The following is a 17,948-nucleotide window of genomic DNA, read 5'->3' on the forward strand; positions in this document are numbered from 1 at the left end:
TGATTGATTGATTGATTGATTGATTGACTATTACATTTCCAAAGTAACCTTCCCAACCCTGATAGTAAGGACACCACTAGTATTTTTGTAGTGGGAGTGGGAGATATAGATATACTAATTACTTTTTTTTAACTTTAATTTTGTTTTAAATGTGTTTTAATTTATGAATGTAAACTTGGGACAGAGAAAATCATCTCCATTTGTTTACATAGACGATCTTTGTCTCTGACGTCAACTCATATGTCATAAGAGGGCGGGGCTTAGAGGAGCCAGGCGGCTGCTGATTGGCCGTTGGGCCGGGCTGCCTGCAGCGGTGTATAACGGTATATAATGTGTGTGCAGACCTGACCGGCAGCTGGAGCCTCACGCTGCACATGTGCGGAACAAATCGACTGGAAGGCGGGGAACAAAGCTGCGAAATGACTGACTGAGAAGCGGGAGGAGGAGAAGAGAACAAGATACAAACTCCTAAATAAAAACAATACTCCTTTCTATTCATTAAAATTAAAATAATAATAATAAAAGCTGCTATAGCTGGAAGAGGAGGACACCGGCTAGATCATCATCACACTGTGAGTAACCTTCATCTATTACCCAAGGCTTCGTTTCATATGAGAGGGGGGCGCATGCGTGCTGGAGATGAGTCGGTGCTGCGTTGTTGAGCTTGATCGGTGCAGGTCTCGGCTCCTGCTGACGTAATGGGAGGCATGCATGGGTGACCGGCCGGTAGGTGGGTGATACTGAGGGTGGGTAGGTGGGTGAGTGAGTGGTCTCTGTGCACAAACCGGTTGAGACAGTCCTCTCAACAAAAACTGGCTAATAGGTCATAATTTGGACCGATTACACATGGCAGGAACTTCTCTCAGGGTTTCTTTTTGCTGCATTGTGCACACAGACTGTCACCTGGTGAGATATTCTACCTAATATTTTAGGAAGACTCTGTTGGAACAAGTATTGAGATTGTAAAAGTAATGATACCACATCAAATAAGTGCCCCATTTACAGGTAAAATGGTATATGCATCCAAAATGCCAAAGTAAAAGTACCATTTAAATGTATTGCACTGTTATTACTGATGCATTAAGCTGCCATGCTCATTTTAACAGCTTAATAAGTGGTGGAGGAAATATTTGGGTCTGCTACTTAAAGGACCAGAGTGCCCCCCCAAAGCCCCCCCCCCCCCCCCCCACCTGCTTTAGAAACATGGTGGTGCAACTTGGCGGGCTGTGTGGAAAAGGACCCGCTCCCTCTGTAGATATAAAGGAGTCATTCTAAAGTAACGAAAACACAACAACTCTTACTTTCAGGTGATTGTACACTAATTAAAACATATGAATATTATATTCTATTTCGCTAGATGCCACTAAATTCTACACATTTGCACCTTTAAGTAAGTAAGTAATTTATAACAATGTATGAAAATGTAGAAGTTGATACTATAGTACATATTAAAGTCATGCAAAGAGTGAAAACTACAATTACAAGTATCATAATTTGGAAATCCTCACGCAAAATACTTCAAAACTCTGCATAACTACAGTAATTGAGTAAATGTACTTAGTTTACATTCCACCACTGATGGTTTGTGTGATTTATAACATTGAATTGCGTCATATTTACAAACTGAACACGCAACTTGATCTGAGCGATTAAAACAAAAATTATCGTTGTGACAAATATTTAGTGGAGGAAAAAGCAAGCAAATAAATAAGCGATGTTTTCCTCTTACACACATGAACTTGATGTAGTACTCAAGTTTAGTGCTGCTACCTTAAAACCTTCCTAACCTCTGCGTCTGTGACTGACTGATTTTACACACTTCTACATTTCCAAATGTGGGAAGTTCAGCTGTGTCTGTGCAGTGACACAGCAAGTTTCAATTTATGTCAGCGGTTGTCAGCAATTTTGCTCTCTAAGCCCTTTTAAAAATAAAGCATCATCATCCTAACTGAATCAGTGCGGTGCGGACATGAGCTGTCAGCAGTTTAATTCAACTTCCATCCTCAGGTTGTTTTAACTGAAAAGTTTTTGATAGACTTAAAGATGTAAAAGTTAACATTTCATAAGATAAAAAGCTCAGAAAATGCAGAAAACTTGAATAAACTCTGTCATATTGTGACCCTTTAAAGTCCTGCTGAGTTACAAGAGACCAACAGGATGGAGGTCAAGGGTCACAGCAGGCCGCAAAAGTGACAGTGGTGAAGTTATGTAGTCTGTAAAAATGTCAGAGAGTTAACATTTTGATTGTTGTATCTGACCGTAGAAAAAAAAGCGGTTTATTTGTTAGACAGTCTGTACTTTCTGTGTTACTACACACCAGTTTATTAGTTTTATAAGGGAAGCATAAACAGTTTTGGCTCTTCTCTCGCTCACTGTAGCTGCCTCCACAGATTCCAGCAGCCGTTTTTTTGCGTTCAGCCGCCACGTAATTAAAATCTCATTAGCTGTCTGGCCGGTTGAGATGGCAGATGGTCGGCCGGCCGCGGGTTAACCTCAGGACGGTTTGAGTACAGGTGCCATATGGAGCTTTTCCTGATATGTGTATCAGTGTTAGATTGAATAAAAGACAACTTGAACTGAAGAGGAGTCTTTGTGTTGACACCAGCAGCTGGATGAGACCTTGAAATTTGCTAGATTTGCTGCAAAGAAACAGGACTGCTTTAAGACAAAAAAAAAAAAAAGTTTCAGTGTTACATCACGGGCACCAAAACAAGGATGCCCACTGTCTCTGTCGCTTTTCACCACCTCATTTAACCTCTTGCTTGCACCAAAAGAAGACTCCATGGTGGTGGAAGCTCAGAGAACATAAAAAATGACCACATTTCTTCTGATCACAAGTTTCACTCGCTCCTCCACCTGTGTACAATTAAAAATAACGTTGGCTTGAACTAGCACCATTTGAGGCTAACCATTAAACTTTATTTCAGCTCCATTTGCAGAACATATAAGCCATGCCGATCGCTGCACACACAAGTGCAAGCAGCTGACAATGACAGTCGGCCTCCATGTCATGAGGTGTTGAGACCCCTTGAATTGACACTCATGAATCTCTCCCACCTTTTTTTTTTTAAATTCATCTAATATTTAAAAATCCTCAGGAATTAAAAAGCCTCATTCAACGGGTTCACTTGGGTGTGTTTTTCTTTTTTCTTTTTGTTGTTGACCTCGAGGCCTTTAAGCGATGTTTTCATTTGTCAATCAAAACCTCTTTCACGCTCAATTTCTTAACCACTGATTGACAGACTGATTTTAAAATATGACTTGGCTCATCGTGAAGTTGGGGAAGTCATGTGCGGGTGTGATTGTAATGATCCGAGGCTTACATCACAATGTGTTGAGTCATTGTGTGTGCACACACATTCTTGGGCAAAGTCACGCATGTTCACAAAAGTGCTATATCATTGCTGGGCCGTGTGCGAGAAATGTTAATTAGGTGATAAACTTTCATTGGCTGTAAAAAAAAAAAAAAAAAAAAAAAAAAGTTTTTACTGACAACATTTTGGAGCTGTGTAGATGACGTTGCAAACTAATTATTAAACAATTAAAGTAACAGTTTGTGGTTTTAGAAAATCACTTTGGTTCCCCATATCTGAACAGATGAACCAGTATTGCAGCTTAGTTTTGGTTAACTTTGATATGATCTGATTACATAATGAAAGAATTTGACTGTTTGTCTACATCAGGTTGGCACAAAACACGACAGAAACACTTAAAACCGTGAAGTAATTCTGACTAGATTTTTATGAAGTGACCTAAACATTAACCACCATTCACGCACAATTTCCTGAACATTAAGTCACTGATTTTCTGCAGCCTGGAAAAACCTGAGAGCAGCTGGTTGTCAAAGGTTAGCAAAGACAAAGTAAAGTGTGAGCACATAATATATTAATAAGACTGTGCTCTCCTGATATGATGCATCAATAAGTCCTATTGTAGCCTATTGTTTCCTGCAGCCTGACGATACACAGTTTACAGTCAACATGATCCTCAGCTTAAAAATGTGTTTCCAGTAACAGAGACTGAGGAAGACAATGTGCAACAACTCAAACAGAACACGCAATGTTTGTGTTGTTTCCTACCGGGTTTTTTTTTTATTGAAAATATACACAACAAAGTTAATCTCATTTTACAAATAATAAACACAGAAAAACTCTGAGCTCTACGGAGTTCGGGGTCAGTACTGTAAATCAAGCGTCAGTCACGTTTTCCCGCTAAAAGTAAATAAATAAAAAATGAAAGAACACCCAATTATTTCATCAAGCCTGTTCCATGAGGAAACTGGGCCAGTAGGGCTGCACGTAGTCATGTACAGTGTGAGAGTGTGAGAGTGTGTGTGTGTGTGTGTGTGTGTGTGTGTGTGCACTCTCCAGTAAACCTTCTGGCAACAAAACCCGCTCCAGTCTGGGCTCGAGGCCAACCCCTGCTCTGCACTTATGTAACCCTCTTTATCTCTCTCCCAACTTCTCCCTTTTTTTTTCTCGCTCTTTCTGACTCATTTGTTCCTCTTTTTTTGCTTTTTTTTTCACTGCCTCCTCTCCTCTCCTCTCTCAACTGTTTTACTCCAGACTTTCCTGTGTTCCTTACCGTCTCCCCTTTTTTTCCCTCCCTTCACTTCTCGGTCTACTTGTCTGTCCTTACTTCACCCTCTCTCTGTCCGTCTGTGTAAGCATGACTCTGCAGAATGCTTAACACGCCGCTGCACTCGGCCGGCCCTGCCCGTCCCATATGAAAATGTGTATGCGTGTGAGATCACAGTAGATCCCTATTATCTCTGCCGGTAGACTTTGGGTAGACGTGCCGGTGTATTAATCCATCCCGCCACCCCAGACTCGACCTTTGACATACCTCAGAGAACACGCCACAACTTGTTTGAATTCAACTGGGTTTTAATCAGTAGGAGTGCTGGAAAAAGTGAACAATGAGCAACAATGAGTGGAAAGTAATCGCGTTAACTCGCACTGATGTGTGTGTGACTGTGTGCGGGTCAGTGGGCTAAAAAATGTTATTAAGCTTGATCGGTGCAGCTCTCAGCTCTCAGCTCACAACGACGTGATATGAGTCATGCAGTTGACCCGCCGGAGGTTGGGTGGTCTCTGCAGACGGACTGATTACATAACCCGTCACACGCTGGGACTTCTCTCTGGGTTTCCTGCTGCAGTTTGCACCCAAAGTCTCACCTGTTACTTATTGTAGGAAGACTGAAGTTTCTGAAGTAATGAGATCTTTTTTTCCAATATAAAAGTAACAAGTAATTGCATTAAAATGTAATTAAAGTAACCAAAGCACTCATTATGCAAAAATAGCCCCATTTAGATGCATTTGAACGTCTTTAATGATGTATAAAACAGCTTCTGATGCTGCCAAAGTGAAAACCAGTGATACCACATTGTAGAAATACTCAACTTAGACTCGTCCGACGTCTCAGAGAAAAAGGCGGCAAATTGTCGCATTCAGCTGGATTGTAATCAGTGGGAGTAGAGACAGAGAGAGTTTCTGTGCAGGAAAAAGTGAACAATGAGCTCTGAGTGGAAAGTAACAGTAATACCTCCTCCTTGGTCTTCGCTGGTCGTTACTAAGGCTGGATATCAATAACACAATACTTTAACGGCACCAAATAAAGCTTTTTTTTTAATGAAGATCAGAATATCAATAACTGATCTTGTTTATTTATCTTTACTTCTCAGATAGTTCTTCATTCTGCCAGCGTTATGTAATATTATTAAGGTGAAGTTCTTGTACGGCTGCTTGTGTTTAGACAGCTTTTTTAAATATTTGTATATTTATAATACAGTTCAATTTCCTTTTACACATTCCCTGACTGAAAAGGAGCTGGAAGATCTTAAAATAAGTTATCAAGAATGGCTTTTTTTGGGTATATATATCAAACAATACCCAGCCTTTTACATTGTTGTTGGATGGTGCAGGCCAGACGTTTAATAAAAAATTCAAAAAGCCACAGGGAGGTTCGTCATCCTTGTCTGGCGCTCCTGTGAAATGTGACTCTTTGTGACTCGTCGCCTCGGGCGTGTTATGCATGTCTGGTTTTTGTCCTGTGAGTTTAAACTAAATTAATTAAACACTTCAAAGGCTTTTGTTTTTGTTTTGTTTAAACTAAACTAAAACTAAACTTTTGTTTTACGGAAATGGAAAAGATGATCCAGCCCAAGTTATTAATTCATTATCATTTTAACAGTAAGAGAGGAAAACATGCTTATTTGTGCACATAGATGTTGTGGTGATATATGATCTGACTGCTGGCGATGTGTCTTTGCTTTTAGCATCCTGAGATAAGCTGAATAAACTGTATCGTGTGGACGTTCATGCTTTATAATGGATCATGTGATGCACTCATGAGTTATTGAGCATATTTATACAGGCTGTTGATTTAAGGCCTTTGCACATCAAGTCAAACTCAGGAAAATGAAATAAAAGCTGCAATTTCTATAGTTTGTCATTGTGAGTATTATTCCTGCACATCATGATTTCTTAATGAAACCGGGGCTTTTAATTTTTTTATTTCCAGGAAATATTTCTAGTATAAAAAAACCCTTCTAACATCCCCCCTGAGGTTAATAGGTGGCGCCAGGAACTCCTCAACCGTCACTTTGTTATGTTTCTTCATTACACATTTGCAAAATAAATCATGTGTTGTTTACAGTCTCAGTTATAGTCTGTTTATACCAGCTTTAAATCTTTTTTAGATCTTAATGAGAGAATACAGAAACAAAGAATATCTCTTCTATCAATAGATTTTGGACAGTAAATAATAATGTATAATTAGTAGTCTCCTCCTCTTTCATCTCTGCTTATCTACCCTCCTTCCCCTTTGCCTGAGGTCACACACACACGCACACACACACACACACACACACACACACACAGGGACACACACACACACACACTTAAAGTGGTTTGATGTGTGCGTGTTTGTGTGTGTGTGTGTGTGTGTGTGTGTGTGTGTGTGTGTGTGTGTGTGTGTGTGTGTGTGTGTGTGTGTGTGTGTGTGAGGCTGCCATTTCTGGGTGTCTTTGTTTACTTGTCATGTTGCTATCAGACAAAGGAAGGGTGTATGTGTGTGTGTGCGTGTATGTGTGTGTGTGTGTGTGTGTGTGTGTGTGTGTGTGTGTGTGTGTGTGTGTGTGTGTGTGTCAGTGTGTCAGAAATGAGTGGAAATGTACTGAGTGACCACTGTGACCATTGACTGAACATGGCAATGATTAACTGATTCACTTTTACTCTACTTTCTTTGTCCTACATAACAGCGATAAGATAAATGATAGTGTGGTTACAATGATGATGGTAATAATAATCATCATCATCATAATGTTCATATAATAATAATAATGATGACAACAATAATAATTATTTCTTTTTTCTCTTAACAGTCAAAATGGATCTTCATGATAAAGATATTATCCCTGGAGAGATTGTGCCTGTGGTCATCATCGGTAAGAACACACACAGACACACACACACACACACACACACACAGACACACACACACACACACACACACACAAAGACGTCACAAGCAGCCATCGTTGTTACTTTGAAACCACACACAGCTAGACCGCTAGATGTGCTTTTTCTGGTTGCCATGGCAACTTACATGCGCAACTGACAAATAAATAACCAGAGACTTTTTTTTGTCTTTCTTCCCCTACGCTCTCACGAGAACCTGAATGCAACCGAATGTTAAACTTTGACAAACATTTAAGCAGATCTTCATGATGTCATTTGTCCTTTGCATGAGCCTTAGCTCCCAAATTACGGCACACAGTAATCAGGGGCGGCTGTGGCTCAGGAGAGGAAGAGCAAGTCTGTCCACTAATTGGAAAATGGTTCAATTCCCAGCTCCCTCCAATCCACATGCTAAAAGCGTCCTTGGGCAAGATACTGAATCCCAAATTGCTCCCTTTTATTCCCACAGCTTCATATATCCTACGTATTGACATCAGTGAGAGGAGGAAGAGGGAGATGGTTGTGTTTCACAGATTTTGAGGAAGAAAGTGTGCTCTCAATGTGTGTTACAATCTAAGGATGCTCTGTACTCTTATGTCATTGTGTATTTTTGAGGTAATTGTGTAAAAGCTGTGAGAAATGTTCTCAATTCGTTAGCTAAGTTCCCTTCTGTCAAATCTAAAAGTAACGCCATGTTTTTCATTTAAGTTTGAAAACATCCGGGTGGTTTCTGAAAAAGCCAACGTGTGATATTTGATTAGTCATGAATGAACAGGCGAACCAGAGTTTTCACTGCTCCGTGTTTGGCTTCTGTGTGCAGTCTTGCTGAGTCGTTTGATTGTTTGCATTTAAATTTGCTGACACATGCTTCACACACAGTTTTATGTTGTAGTCATGCAGTGTCAGTGTACTTCAGCTGAGGCCACGTTTAGCATCTGTTCCTTTAGCAGACACCTGTAGGGATTTATTTTATATTTCAACATTTGTACATTTAACAGGTTGCATGTTATTTGATGTGGAGGTTGAGCTGTAGTTACACAACGTGCTTTTTTGGCTGTGAAAGAAAGTTAGACCACAAGGCAAATCATAAACAAAACAAACAGACACACAACAACAGTGCAGTTGTAAACACTCTCGTTGACTCATCTCTCTCTTTCTCTCTCTCTCTCTCTCTCCCCCCGTCTCTTTCTGTTCACCAGGCAACGGCCCATCAGGGATCTGTCTGTCATACCTGTTGTCAGGTTACACCCCCTACCTGTCACCCGAAGCATGGCATCCCAACCCCCTGCTGCACAGCAAGCTGGGAGAGCAGCCTCACCTGTCGCTGCTGGAGCAGGTAACACACACACACACACACACACACACACACACACACACACACACACAGTTGTATTTGTTCAATTAAGGAACGTAATTGTGAACTCACGTTGGCTTTCAACTTCTCTCTGCAGAATCTAGAGTACCTGTGCGAGGGCTTGGAGGGCCGATCGTCCAATCCCGTCGCGGTGCTCTTTGATTCGCTGCTGCTCCCCGACAGCGACTTTGGATTGGATTACAGCTCTCCGTTGGCATGGCGATACGAACCCGACCGTGCCATCCCTCACCTGGTGCTGGGGAAGGGTCCGCCTGGAGGAGCCTGGCATGTACGTATCCAGAATCACTAATAATCTGTATAAGATTGATTATTTAAAGTGTTCATAATAATAGTTTAAACAGCGGGTTAAGTACAGTAGAGATGAGGTGATAGTCTAATTAACTATCATTCATTGAAAGCATCTACTGTATGAGGGCTGTATTTTATTATTTCTTTACTCAATAAGCTCTTGAATTGTCCGATCAATTTTATTTGTGTATTTAAGACTCGTAGGATCACATACTGATGGGTCTTAGTACTTTAGTGGCCTTTATCTAATTGACAGTATGTTGCTTTCAAAGCTGCCCTCGGTGGTGCATTCAGGGACACTGGCATCTGAGAATGAAATTGTTTAATGACACATTTTTTACACATTATTTAATTATTAAGGTCATTACCCTTACAGCACAGAGCATGGATTCTATGATCCATTAAACATGCTGAGCTGCAAGAGTGTGTATCTTTTTTAACATCTATTGATAACACTGTCTAAAAAATCTCCAGACATGCAAGAACCCGCCAAACAGCCGGATCTTTGTCCTTGAAACACTTATATAAAGACAAATTTACTTAGCAGACATCACGGTCATGTATGCAAACAAGTTTTGTTTCCACTAGTCAGCTGATTGTTTGCACACAGTCTCCCTTCATCTGTACATGAAACTTGACATTTGAATGAGCAGAGTTCACTTTCAAAAAACAGAGATCAAGTGAAACCTTTGAAACTCTTTTCTAGAATAAACATTGAGGACAGTACAACAGGTTTGTACAGCTGTGTAGTTATCTTTTCTGTCTGCTGTTTCCAGGCCATGGAGGGCTCCATGCTGACTCTGAGCCTGGCTAACTGGATGGAGCTTCCTGGACTCAAACTGAAGGACTGGCTGCGAGACAAACGCAGGTCTGTCTCATGTAATGTATCTACTGTTAATGTGTACACAACAGGTTTATAATAAAATATGACACACATACAGTAAAGGACCTTAAGTCTTAATTAATAACCTGTTTTTAGAGAGAGGGTTACTCACAGTTAAAGACTTAAACATAAGATTTATTAGCTGGTTGATATCTTTAAAGTTATGGAAAATAACAGTATAATTTACAACATAAGTTTTATCATTGTAGTTTGGTCTACTCTATCTGTAGGTTATTAAGACTTTGCACTCATATCACCATTACAGATGTGTCAGTGATATTAAGCTGAGCAGATATTGTGGTTAGCTGCAAACAGGAAAGCATTATTTAAACTCCAGTGATTAAATGATCAGTTCCCAGTTGAGACAACAGCTAGTTATTCAGAGCTGCTGCTGCTGCCGAGAACAAGATCCTCCATTATGCCACCAGAGGATAAAATATGTCTTCTGAATGGGTTTTGTCTGGTGTCACTTTACAGCCGTAGACAAAAAGTATTTTGATTTCACAAAATAGCCTAAAGTTCTCTCTCATTACGCCAATAAGAGTAGAAATGATAATGAAGCATTATATAAAGAAACACAAGACACAGAGCAAACATTGTATGTTCATGTCTCTTTGTTTTGTTTTTCAAATGACTCCTGACCAGCTGAGGCCTGATTCATTTGCATAAAATAACTATTTGTCACCATAGCAACCAATCAGATGGGCTTTTTTTCTCTCTGCGTGTGTGGTAGACACACACACCCCAAAAGGAAACTTAAACCAGGTGCTCGACCAAAGAAACAAAAGTACAAAATAAACAGTCTGCACACTGTAGCTCCCTTTTCCCATTTAAAAGGCAGCTACAGTATAGTAAAGCAAATTATAGTAAACAGCTGCTAAATGGATTTGTTAGCTGCTGCCTTGATAATATATAAAAGAACAGTCCTGTAAACATTTGTATTTTGTATTAAACAGTATTTTCATGTTCATTTTATTCCAGAAATGTACGAAACGACCGTGCCACACCAGCAGAGATAGCCTCCTACTACCAACACTACGTCTCTCAGATGTCTCTGGAGCAGAACTTTGCTTGCGGCACCACCGTCACCTCGGTAACCAGGCAGCCTGGCAACCAAGATGGGTCACCGCCATGCTGGAGGGTGAAGGGACTGCAGCGCAGAGAGGGGGAGGTGCTCGGAGGTAGAGTGAATGACAACACTTCTTAATTAAGTGATGTAGCTAGTTGTTTAAAAATGGAAAAAAAAGTGGCACATCATCACCTCCTGTTTCCCTCCTCCTGCTTTAGATGGTTCATCGGTCTCAGAGGAGGTGCCTTTCTCCGTGTTCGCCCACAACGTGGTGCTGGCGACGGGGACCCACGACATCCCGGCCCGGCTCGGCGTGGAGGGAGAGTCTCTTCCTTTTGTCTGCCACTCTTTCTGGGAGCTGGAGGCGGCCATCTCTCGCGGTGAGCTCGACCAGACTTCGGACCCTGTGCTGGTGGTCGGGGCGGGCCTTACGGCAGCCGATGCGGTACTGGCCGCTCACCATCTCAACACGCCGGTCTACCACGCCTTTCGACGCTCAGTCAGCGACCCCGGGCTCATCTTCAACCAGCTGCCCAAAGTGCTCTACCCAGAGTACCACAAGGTGAGGAGAGGAGAGTTTGACACCTGAAGATGTTCTTGGCAGATCGTTTTTCCAATATTTCAAAGCTTAATTAAAAAATTAAATGATCCCGACAAAAATAAAGATATTACAAGTACCAGTATTACAGCATTACAGTCTGTATTTAATAGTTACCCAAACTGTCTTTATACTGTATCTAAACTTACAGAAAGACATGAAAGACATCGAGGGAAGTGAGAGATCAGTTCAATCTTTGTGTTTATTAGAGAGATTAATCCAGGCTGTGTTTAGCCTAGTTTAGCACAAATATTTTGAGAAGGGAGAAACTGCTACCTGTTACCAAAAGAGCATTACAAAGTAACAGCTCCAAAATGGCCTTGTTTACATGTTATTATTTATCCCTAATACATTTAAGAATCAGCTGTTGTTGTTCAGTAAATAGCTTGAATAATCAGACTACCTCCCTTTTCTTCTGTCCATGTGTTAAATACAAACTTACATCATGTAACTGAGATTTAATGAAGCTCTGGAGTCCATTAAGCCAACTCAGGAGGAAAGGATTATGATATAAATGTGGAATATAAACAGTGTTAATATTTGGCAACCTCAGGGTGAATGACTTCCACAAGAAACCACAGCTGGATGTTGGGCTTTATGAAACATTATATGAACTATGAACTTGACTTACTTTCCAGGGACATGCTTTAAAATCTGTTTTTTACTGAGTTATTTGGCTGTAGTTTTAATTCCTGTAGAGCACAGAGTGATTGTGGTTTTTACTCAGATATTAGAATATCCTGTTTTTACTTTGCTGTATCCTGTTGTTGTTGATACCTCTTGAAACAAAGTTACCCATCTTGTCTGTCACGATAGGGGTATGAAGTAATGTGTGGCCTCTATTGACCTCTGCTGGTGGCCATTAGGTATTGCAGCAGAGTTCCCTGGCAGATTAATAGTTGATAAATTGGCGCTGATCAACACTCTCCTGCAAATATTTTATAGCCTTTTTGGGAAAATGTAACTTTACAAGATTCAACTATGGGATGTTGTGAAGTATTCTGCAAGATGAACATTTTAGTGATGAAAATAAAGAATTCATCATCAACTAAACCTTTAAAATACTTTTCTCATGAATCAATTAATCACTCAGTATATAAAAGGGTCATAATAATGGTAAAAAATAAAATGTGAAAGAGGTGAAATAGTGAAGAGTTTTGTGTTGTATGACCAACTATCCAAAATATTCAATTTGAATTTATAAAACGGAGAGAAAAACTGCATTTTTGCATAATAAATTACTTAAATTATAAATTGATTATCCAAATTATTGATTTGTTGAGTATTTTTCTGTGTGTTGATCCATTAATTATTGTACTAAATGAACAAGCTCATGAACAAGCAGGATTTAAGGCTTTCAGGGTCATCTAACCTGATTATTGATGGTCTTTCTACTCTCTCAGGTTCACCAGATGATGACTCAGCAGCAGCACCGAGCCGACTCTCCACCACAGGAGCAAGCTCAGAACCTCCATCACCCTTCCACCACTTCTTCCTCCTCTCCATCGTCGACCTCCCCGTCCTCCTCGTCCTCGTCCTACCCGGGTTACCTCAGCTTCCCTCGCCACAGGGTCGTGGCGTTCCGACCGGACAGGAAGTGCGTCCTGGAGTCAGACTCTGGCCAGCAGACAGTGGTTCAAGTCTCCAAGGCTCTGGTTCTGATCGGCGCCCACCCCAACCTCTCCTTTCTAGCCGACAACGGGCGTATACTGGGCGTCAAACCCAAAGAGACAATAACGTGCCGAAGGAACCCGATTGAGGTGGACCCGTTCACAAACAAGGTGGTTTCGGCAGAAGGGCCGGGCATGTACGCCATGGGGCCGTTAGTTGGCGAGAACTTTGTCAGGTTTCTGAAAGGCGGAGCGCTGGCTATCGCTAGTGACCTCGCCAACAGACAGAGGGAGGCAGAAGGAAGAGGAGAGGAGGACATGGCTACAGAGAGATTAAAGGACAGATGCCTGGACAGACAGGTGACCACACAGGCAGAAGCAAAGGTTTGTGTTCTGGGGTTGTAGCTGGTTTCCTTGGACTGAAGCGTTGTTGAGTGGACTGAAGCAAACAGACTTGCTATGATGTGATTCAGACTCATGGATCGAGACGAAAAAAACAGGAACTGGGCTCAACTTTAAACTCCTGACAACTGGAACGGCTGCAAACAAGAGTTATAGGTCATGTTTTCCAGAAATCACAGAGTAGGGCCATCGAACAGGAAACAAGTGGCCCTATGACTGAACTTGCACTGGTTTGGGTTTGATATCTTATTAGATCTACTGTAGATCTCCAGCCCTGACGCACTCTGAAGGCTAAAAAAAAAAGCAGCTGACAGACACGCTGGAAAGATCATACTGAAATAAAGGTCAGTCACGTGTTGGAGATGGAACAAAATGAGAATTAGACAAAGGTAGAGGAGAAGAGACAGATGTTTGGGATGTCCCCGTCAAATTATAAAGCTAGAAATGTATCACCAGGAAGTTATTCTGGAAGGAATGGGAAGGTGTTAAACTCCACTACGACTTTATGAGTCGGGATGTTTCACATAGAGACTGACCGATACTTGATTTTTTATGTTGATAATGGAAGATATTTACAAAATCTGATAGTGATGGTTCATTTTTTAAATTAAGACAAAAAGTATCACTTAAATTTGGGTGTGACCGAGACAATTTATTAATGAGTCACCAAAATTTCACATATATGAACGATATGTAGTGAACTATGCAGTCTCACATTCATGGCAAATATTATATATCCACTTTTAAATGACATGTTAAGGCAAGTTTAAGCCTGTCTTCCTATATTTTAGTGCTGCAACAATTATTTTCATTATCAATTATTATTTTTTAATTAATGAAAGAATTGTTCTGTCTGTAAAATGTCAGAAAAAGAGAAATGCACGTCTCAGATAAAAGATGACTCTTTCATTTTATCCAGTCTAAAACCCAAAAATATTCAGTTTATTGTCTTGACTGACAATAAAAAATAAAATATCGAATCATCACATTTAAGAAATTGAAACCAGAAAGTTTTTTTGGATTCTTTTTGCTTTTGAAAGTGACTAAAACGATTATTTCATTATCAAAGTAGTTGCAGATTAATTTCCTACTGGTAGATTTACCAGTGACCATTCAGAGGAGAGTTTCTTAACTTTAGGAATTGACGAGGACTGAAACAAACTGGAAAATACTGAAGAAAAGGCAGAGAGTGAGAGAGAGAGAGAGAGAGAGAGAGAGAGAGAGTGAGTGAGAAATTAGATGGAGGGAAATACAAATGAAGAGAGAAAGTAAAATGAAAGAAGCAAAGAGAATGAAAATGAGAGAGGAAAAAACAGAGTGAAGTGATCTTTTCAGCAGCAGTTCTGCTTCTTCATGACTCAGAAAACATTTATCACTACAGTAACTTCATACATGACCAAAACAGCACCTCGCTCTCTTTAACGAGGTATGACAGGGATAATTAACATGTTTCTGTAGTTATGAATGGCAACACTACACTGTCAGAGCTGATGTTTCACTAAAACAAACATGTTACAACTTAATTCCTGCTTCTTTCTTTATATAATTTTCTATGTATGTGTTTTTATATTATGGGTTTGCAGTTTTGTGAATCTTTGGTGCTGTATTTTTCTGTTAGTATGATTTTTTTTTGTCATGTAACAGGCAACTGTACCTACCTGAGATCTTTGTAAATCTTCGATGATTATGAAAGATTTTTATACTTTCCAGAACAAGAAAGAAACGTTTTGTTTTTTTTTCTAAATCCTCTCCCTGAAAATGTTTTAATTTGAAGCTGTTGTAACTTCAGAGTTTGGCCTCACTGTGAACAATAATATAATAATATATGAACGACAGCACTAGCCTGACTTGCATCGGCGTAGTAACACTAATGAACATTATTTCCTCATTAATCTTCTGTAACTTGTGTGTTTCTGTGTAAAAGAAGAAGTCACATGAGAAACCCGAAATGTTGTTGATTTCAGCTCTAATATATTTTTTCAGGATCATTTTAATACCTTCTGCTGCTTCAAGATGCACTTTTAAAAACTATTTTCACCACTAACTTAAAGTTCTGATTTACTTGATTAGGATTTGGCGGTAATTAACTAATTACTACTGTTGAATATTAGTCCCAATGCATATATGTTTTAATGCATCTCCATTATATTTTATACATGCTGTAAATATTAATAATACACATATTTTTCCATTTGTCCAAGCAAACGATTTCAATATTATGCATTTTTAAAATGGATAATTTTTAAAAAAAATCTAACGTTTAGTGCAGCTGTTTATGCATGTCAAGGCTTCTGCCAGAACATGCAAAATGCTGAAAATGTTCCTTTTAGTTTCATTGAACAGGAGAGTAAACCCTGTAAGAAGCTAAAATCACTTCTCTGTAAATAGTTTAACCTTCGGTCTTCTATTTGTGAAAAGAGAAATCTGAAGACATTGGCTGAAAATGCAATAGACAATACCAGGACAATACCAAGACAAGGATAGTCAGGGGTTTTTTAACACAAGATTCACATTTATCAAATAAATGACAATTAACCTTCATAAAATGATTATATTAAGGACAGAAGTGCAGGTGCGCTACATATTCTATTATTACAGCTCCTAGTTTAAGTCACAAGTATAGTTTCATGTTTTAAAAATGCACAGTACTGTAGTTATTAAAAACGATTTACTCAAATAAGAATAAATGTTGCGTTTGTAAGGGACTGTTTTCAGCGCTGGATTAATGCACTATTTCCAGCCATGTTTTCATCATTGATTAATCCACTAATCATCTCAATCAATCATTTAATTCTATAAGAAAATAGTAGTTCCCAGAGACCAAGCTTAATGTGTTAGATCAGAAGTCTGAAATCCAATGACATTCAGATTATTATCATACAAAACCAGCAAATAACCACATTTAAGAAGCTTGATACTGAATGTTTAACATTTAAAATAAGCAATCATGATCAAATTGTTGCCCTTTCATGTTTTTGTCAATTAATTTATTTTAGTTTCAGTTTAAATACAGATAGACAGACAGAACTGTCGTGTTAATTGGTTACAGAGATCAAAATAGTAATCCCCATCAAAAAACATCCTATGTACCAGTTTTATTTAAGGGTTGATTGAGTCAGTCTGAGGCCTTTGCTGGACAACTATAATAGTTGTCAGAGTCGACCTGATGACGCCTCATGGCTTCGTGCCAATAGAGAGCTGTGATCTGCAGCAGCCAGCAGTGCCTTAAGACGCATTATTCACAGCAGTTTTTATTGTTTCAGAGCAGAACATACATTATTATGCAGTAAAACTCATGCTCAGTCTTTTTTTAAAACACCATTTGTATGTAGACATTTTTGTCTTGTTTGTATCGGGTGATTTAAAAATGTATCCAAATAAGTTTCCATCTGTATTGACAGTATACAATTTCTGTTTTCCATATTTGTCTGTGGGTTTCTATTAAAAAAAGGAGTTTTTCAGCAAACTTGTTTCATGTCTCTCTGGACTGTTCATTGTTTGTTTTCTTCTCAAATGGGAACAAATTTCAGTGGTCAGTACCTACCAGATGTTGTCCGAGGACTAGGGCTGAGTATCTGACGGTACTCAATACCTTTTAAAAGTATCGACCGAAATTAATCGATAGTATCGAAACGTCATTTGTCAAACAATACCTGCAATCGAGCCTTTTTGCACCCAGAGCTTGAAAATAGGACTATTTGTATGGACTTGTTTACAGCCAATCAACACAAGCATTCTTCGATTTAATGAGACGTTATAATTGAATTAAAAAGTAAACATGTCTGCAGTCCTTTGAGAGTTTTCAGAAATGTTTATAACACAATTAAGAAAATCTGCTGCACTGTCTTTGAAATATTCAATATGAGATTTTAGGACATTATAGAACCGTATTTCCATATTTTTTTTAGTTTATTCTTCATTATACTCTGGACAGCAGATGTAAAGGGATCTACATAACTTATATATTGAGAAAGATTACTGTCTGATTGTATTTCATATTAAAAGACAGCAGAATAATATTTCACTGGATTCCTGTTTTATTTGGAGAATTATGGTGAATTACTGTTTGTTAAAACATAATAAAACTTTTGAGAACACTGGACATTTAGCGTCACTGTTCCCCTCAGTAAGATGACCCTGTTGATGAGATTGGCAGAGTCATTAATGATTTTTACGATGATGAAATTTGAGAAGTGTCAGGAGACTAAAATAAAGAGACATTATTGATTCTAACTTTGACATTATACCATACCATTATACCC

The 17,948-nt window shown here is 39.3% G+C and overlaps 2 protein-coding genes across 2 annotated transcripts in view; both read left to right on the top strand.

Moving 5' to 3' along the window:
- Positions 1 to 17,948, top strand: part of mtss1 (MTSS I-BAR domain containing 1) — a 215,471-nt gene that overhangs the window by 88,256 nt on the left and 109,267 nt on the right. The window lies entirely within an intron of this gene.
- On the top strand, positions 373 to 17,140 carry osgn1 (oxidative stress induced growth inhibitor 1). Its single transcript, XM_062416012.1, has 8 exons — positions 373 to 572; positions 7,386 to 7,448; positions 8,661 to 8,797; positions 8,913 to 9,104; positions 9,901 to 9,992; positions 10,989 to 11,188; positions 11,295 to 11,638; positions 13,078 to 17,140. The coding sequence occupies exons 2-8, from the start codon at positions 7,391 to 7,393 to the stop codon at positions 13,687 to 13,689; spliced, it is 1,635 nt and encodes a 544-aa protein (XP_062271996.1). The 5' UTR covers positions 373 to 572; positions 7,386 to 7,390; the 3' UTR covers positions 13,690 to 17,140.

The sequence above is a fragment of the Scomber scombrus genome, chromosome 3 (genome assembly GCF_963691925.1).
Source record: "Scomber scombrus chromosome 3, fScoSco1.1, whole genome shotgun sequence".
Taxonomy (NCBI): Eukaryota; Metazoa; Chordata; class Actinopteri; order Scombriformes; family Scombridae; genus Scomber; species Scomber scombrus.

What these genes read in the sequence shown, in the direction of transcription:
- osgn1 (XM_062416012.1), top strand. Translation starts at nt 7,391, where the DNA reads ATGGATCTTCATGATAAAGATATTATCCCTGGAGAGATTGTGCCTGTG. An exon ending in CGCCTGGAGGAGCCTGGCAT is followed by an intron (nt 9,105 to 9,900) that starts GTACGTATCCAG and finishes TGCTGTTTCCAG; the next exon opens with GCCATGGAGGGCTCCATGCT. An exon ending in TGGCTGCGAGACAAACGCAG is followed by an intron (nt 9,993 to 10,988) that starts GTCTGTCTCATG and finishes ATTTTATTCCAG; the next exon opens with AAATGTACGAAACGACCGTG.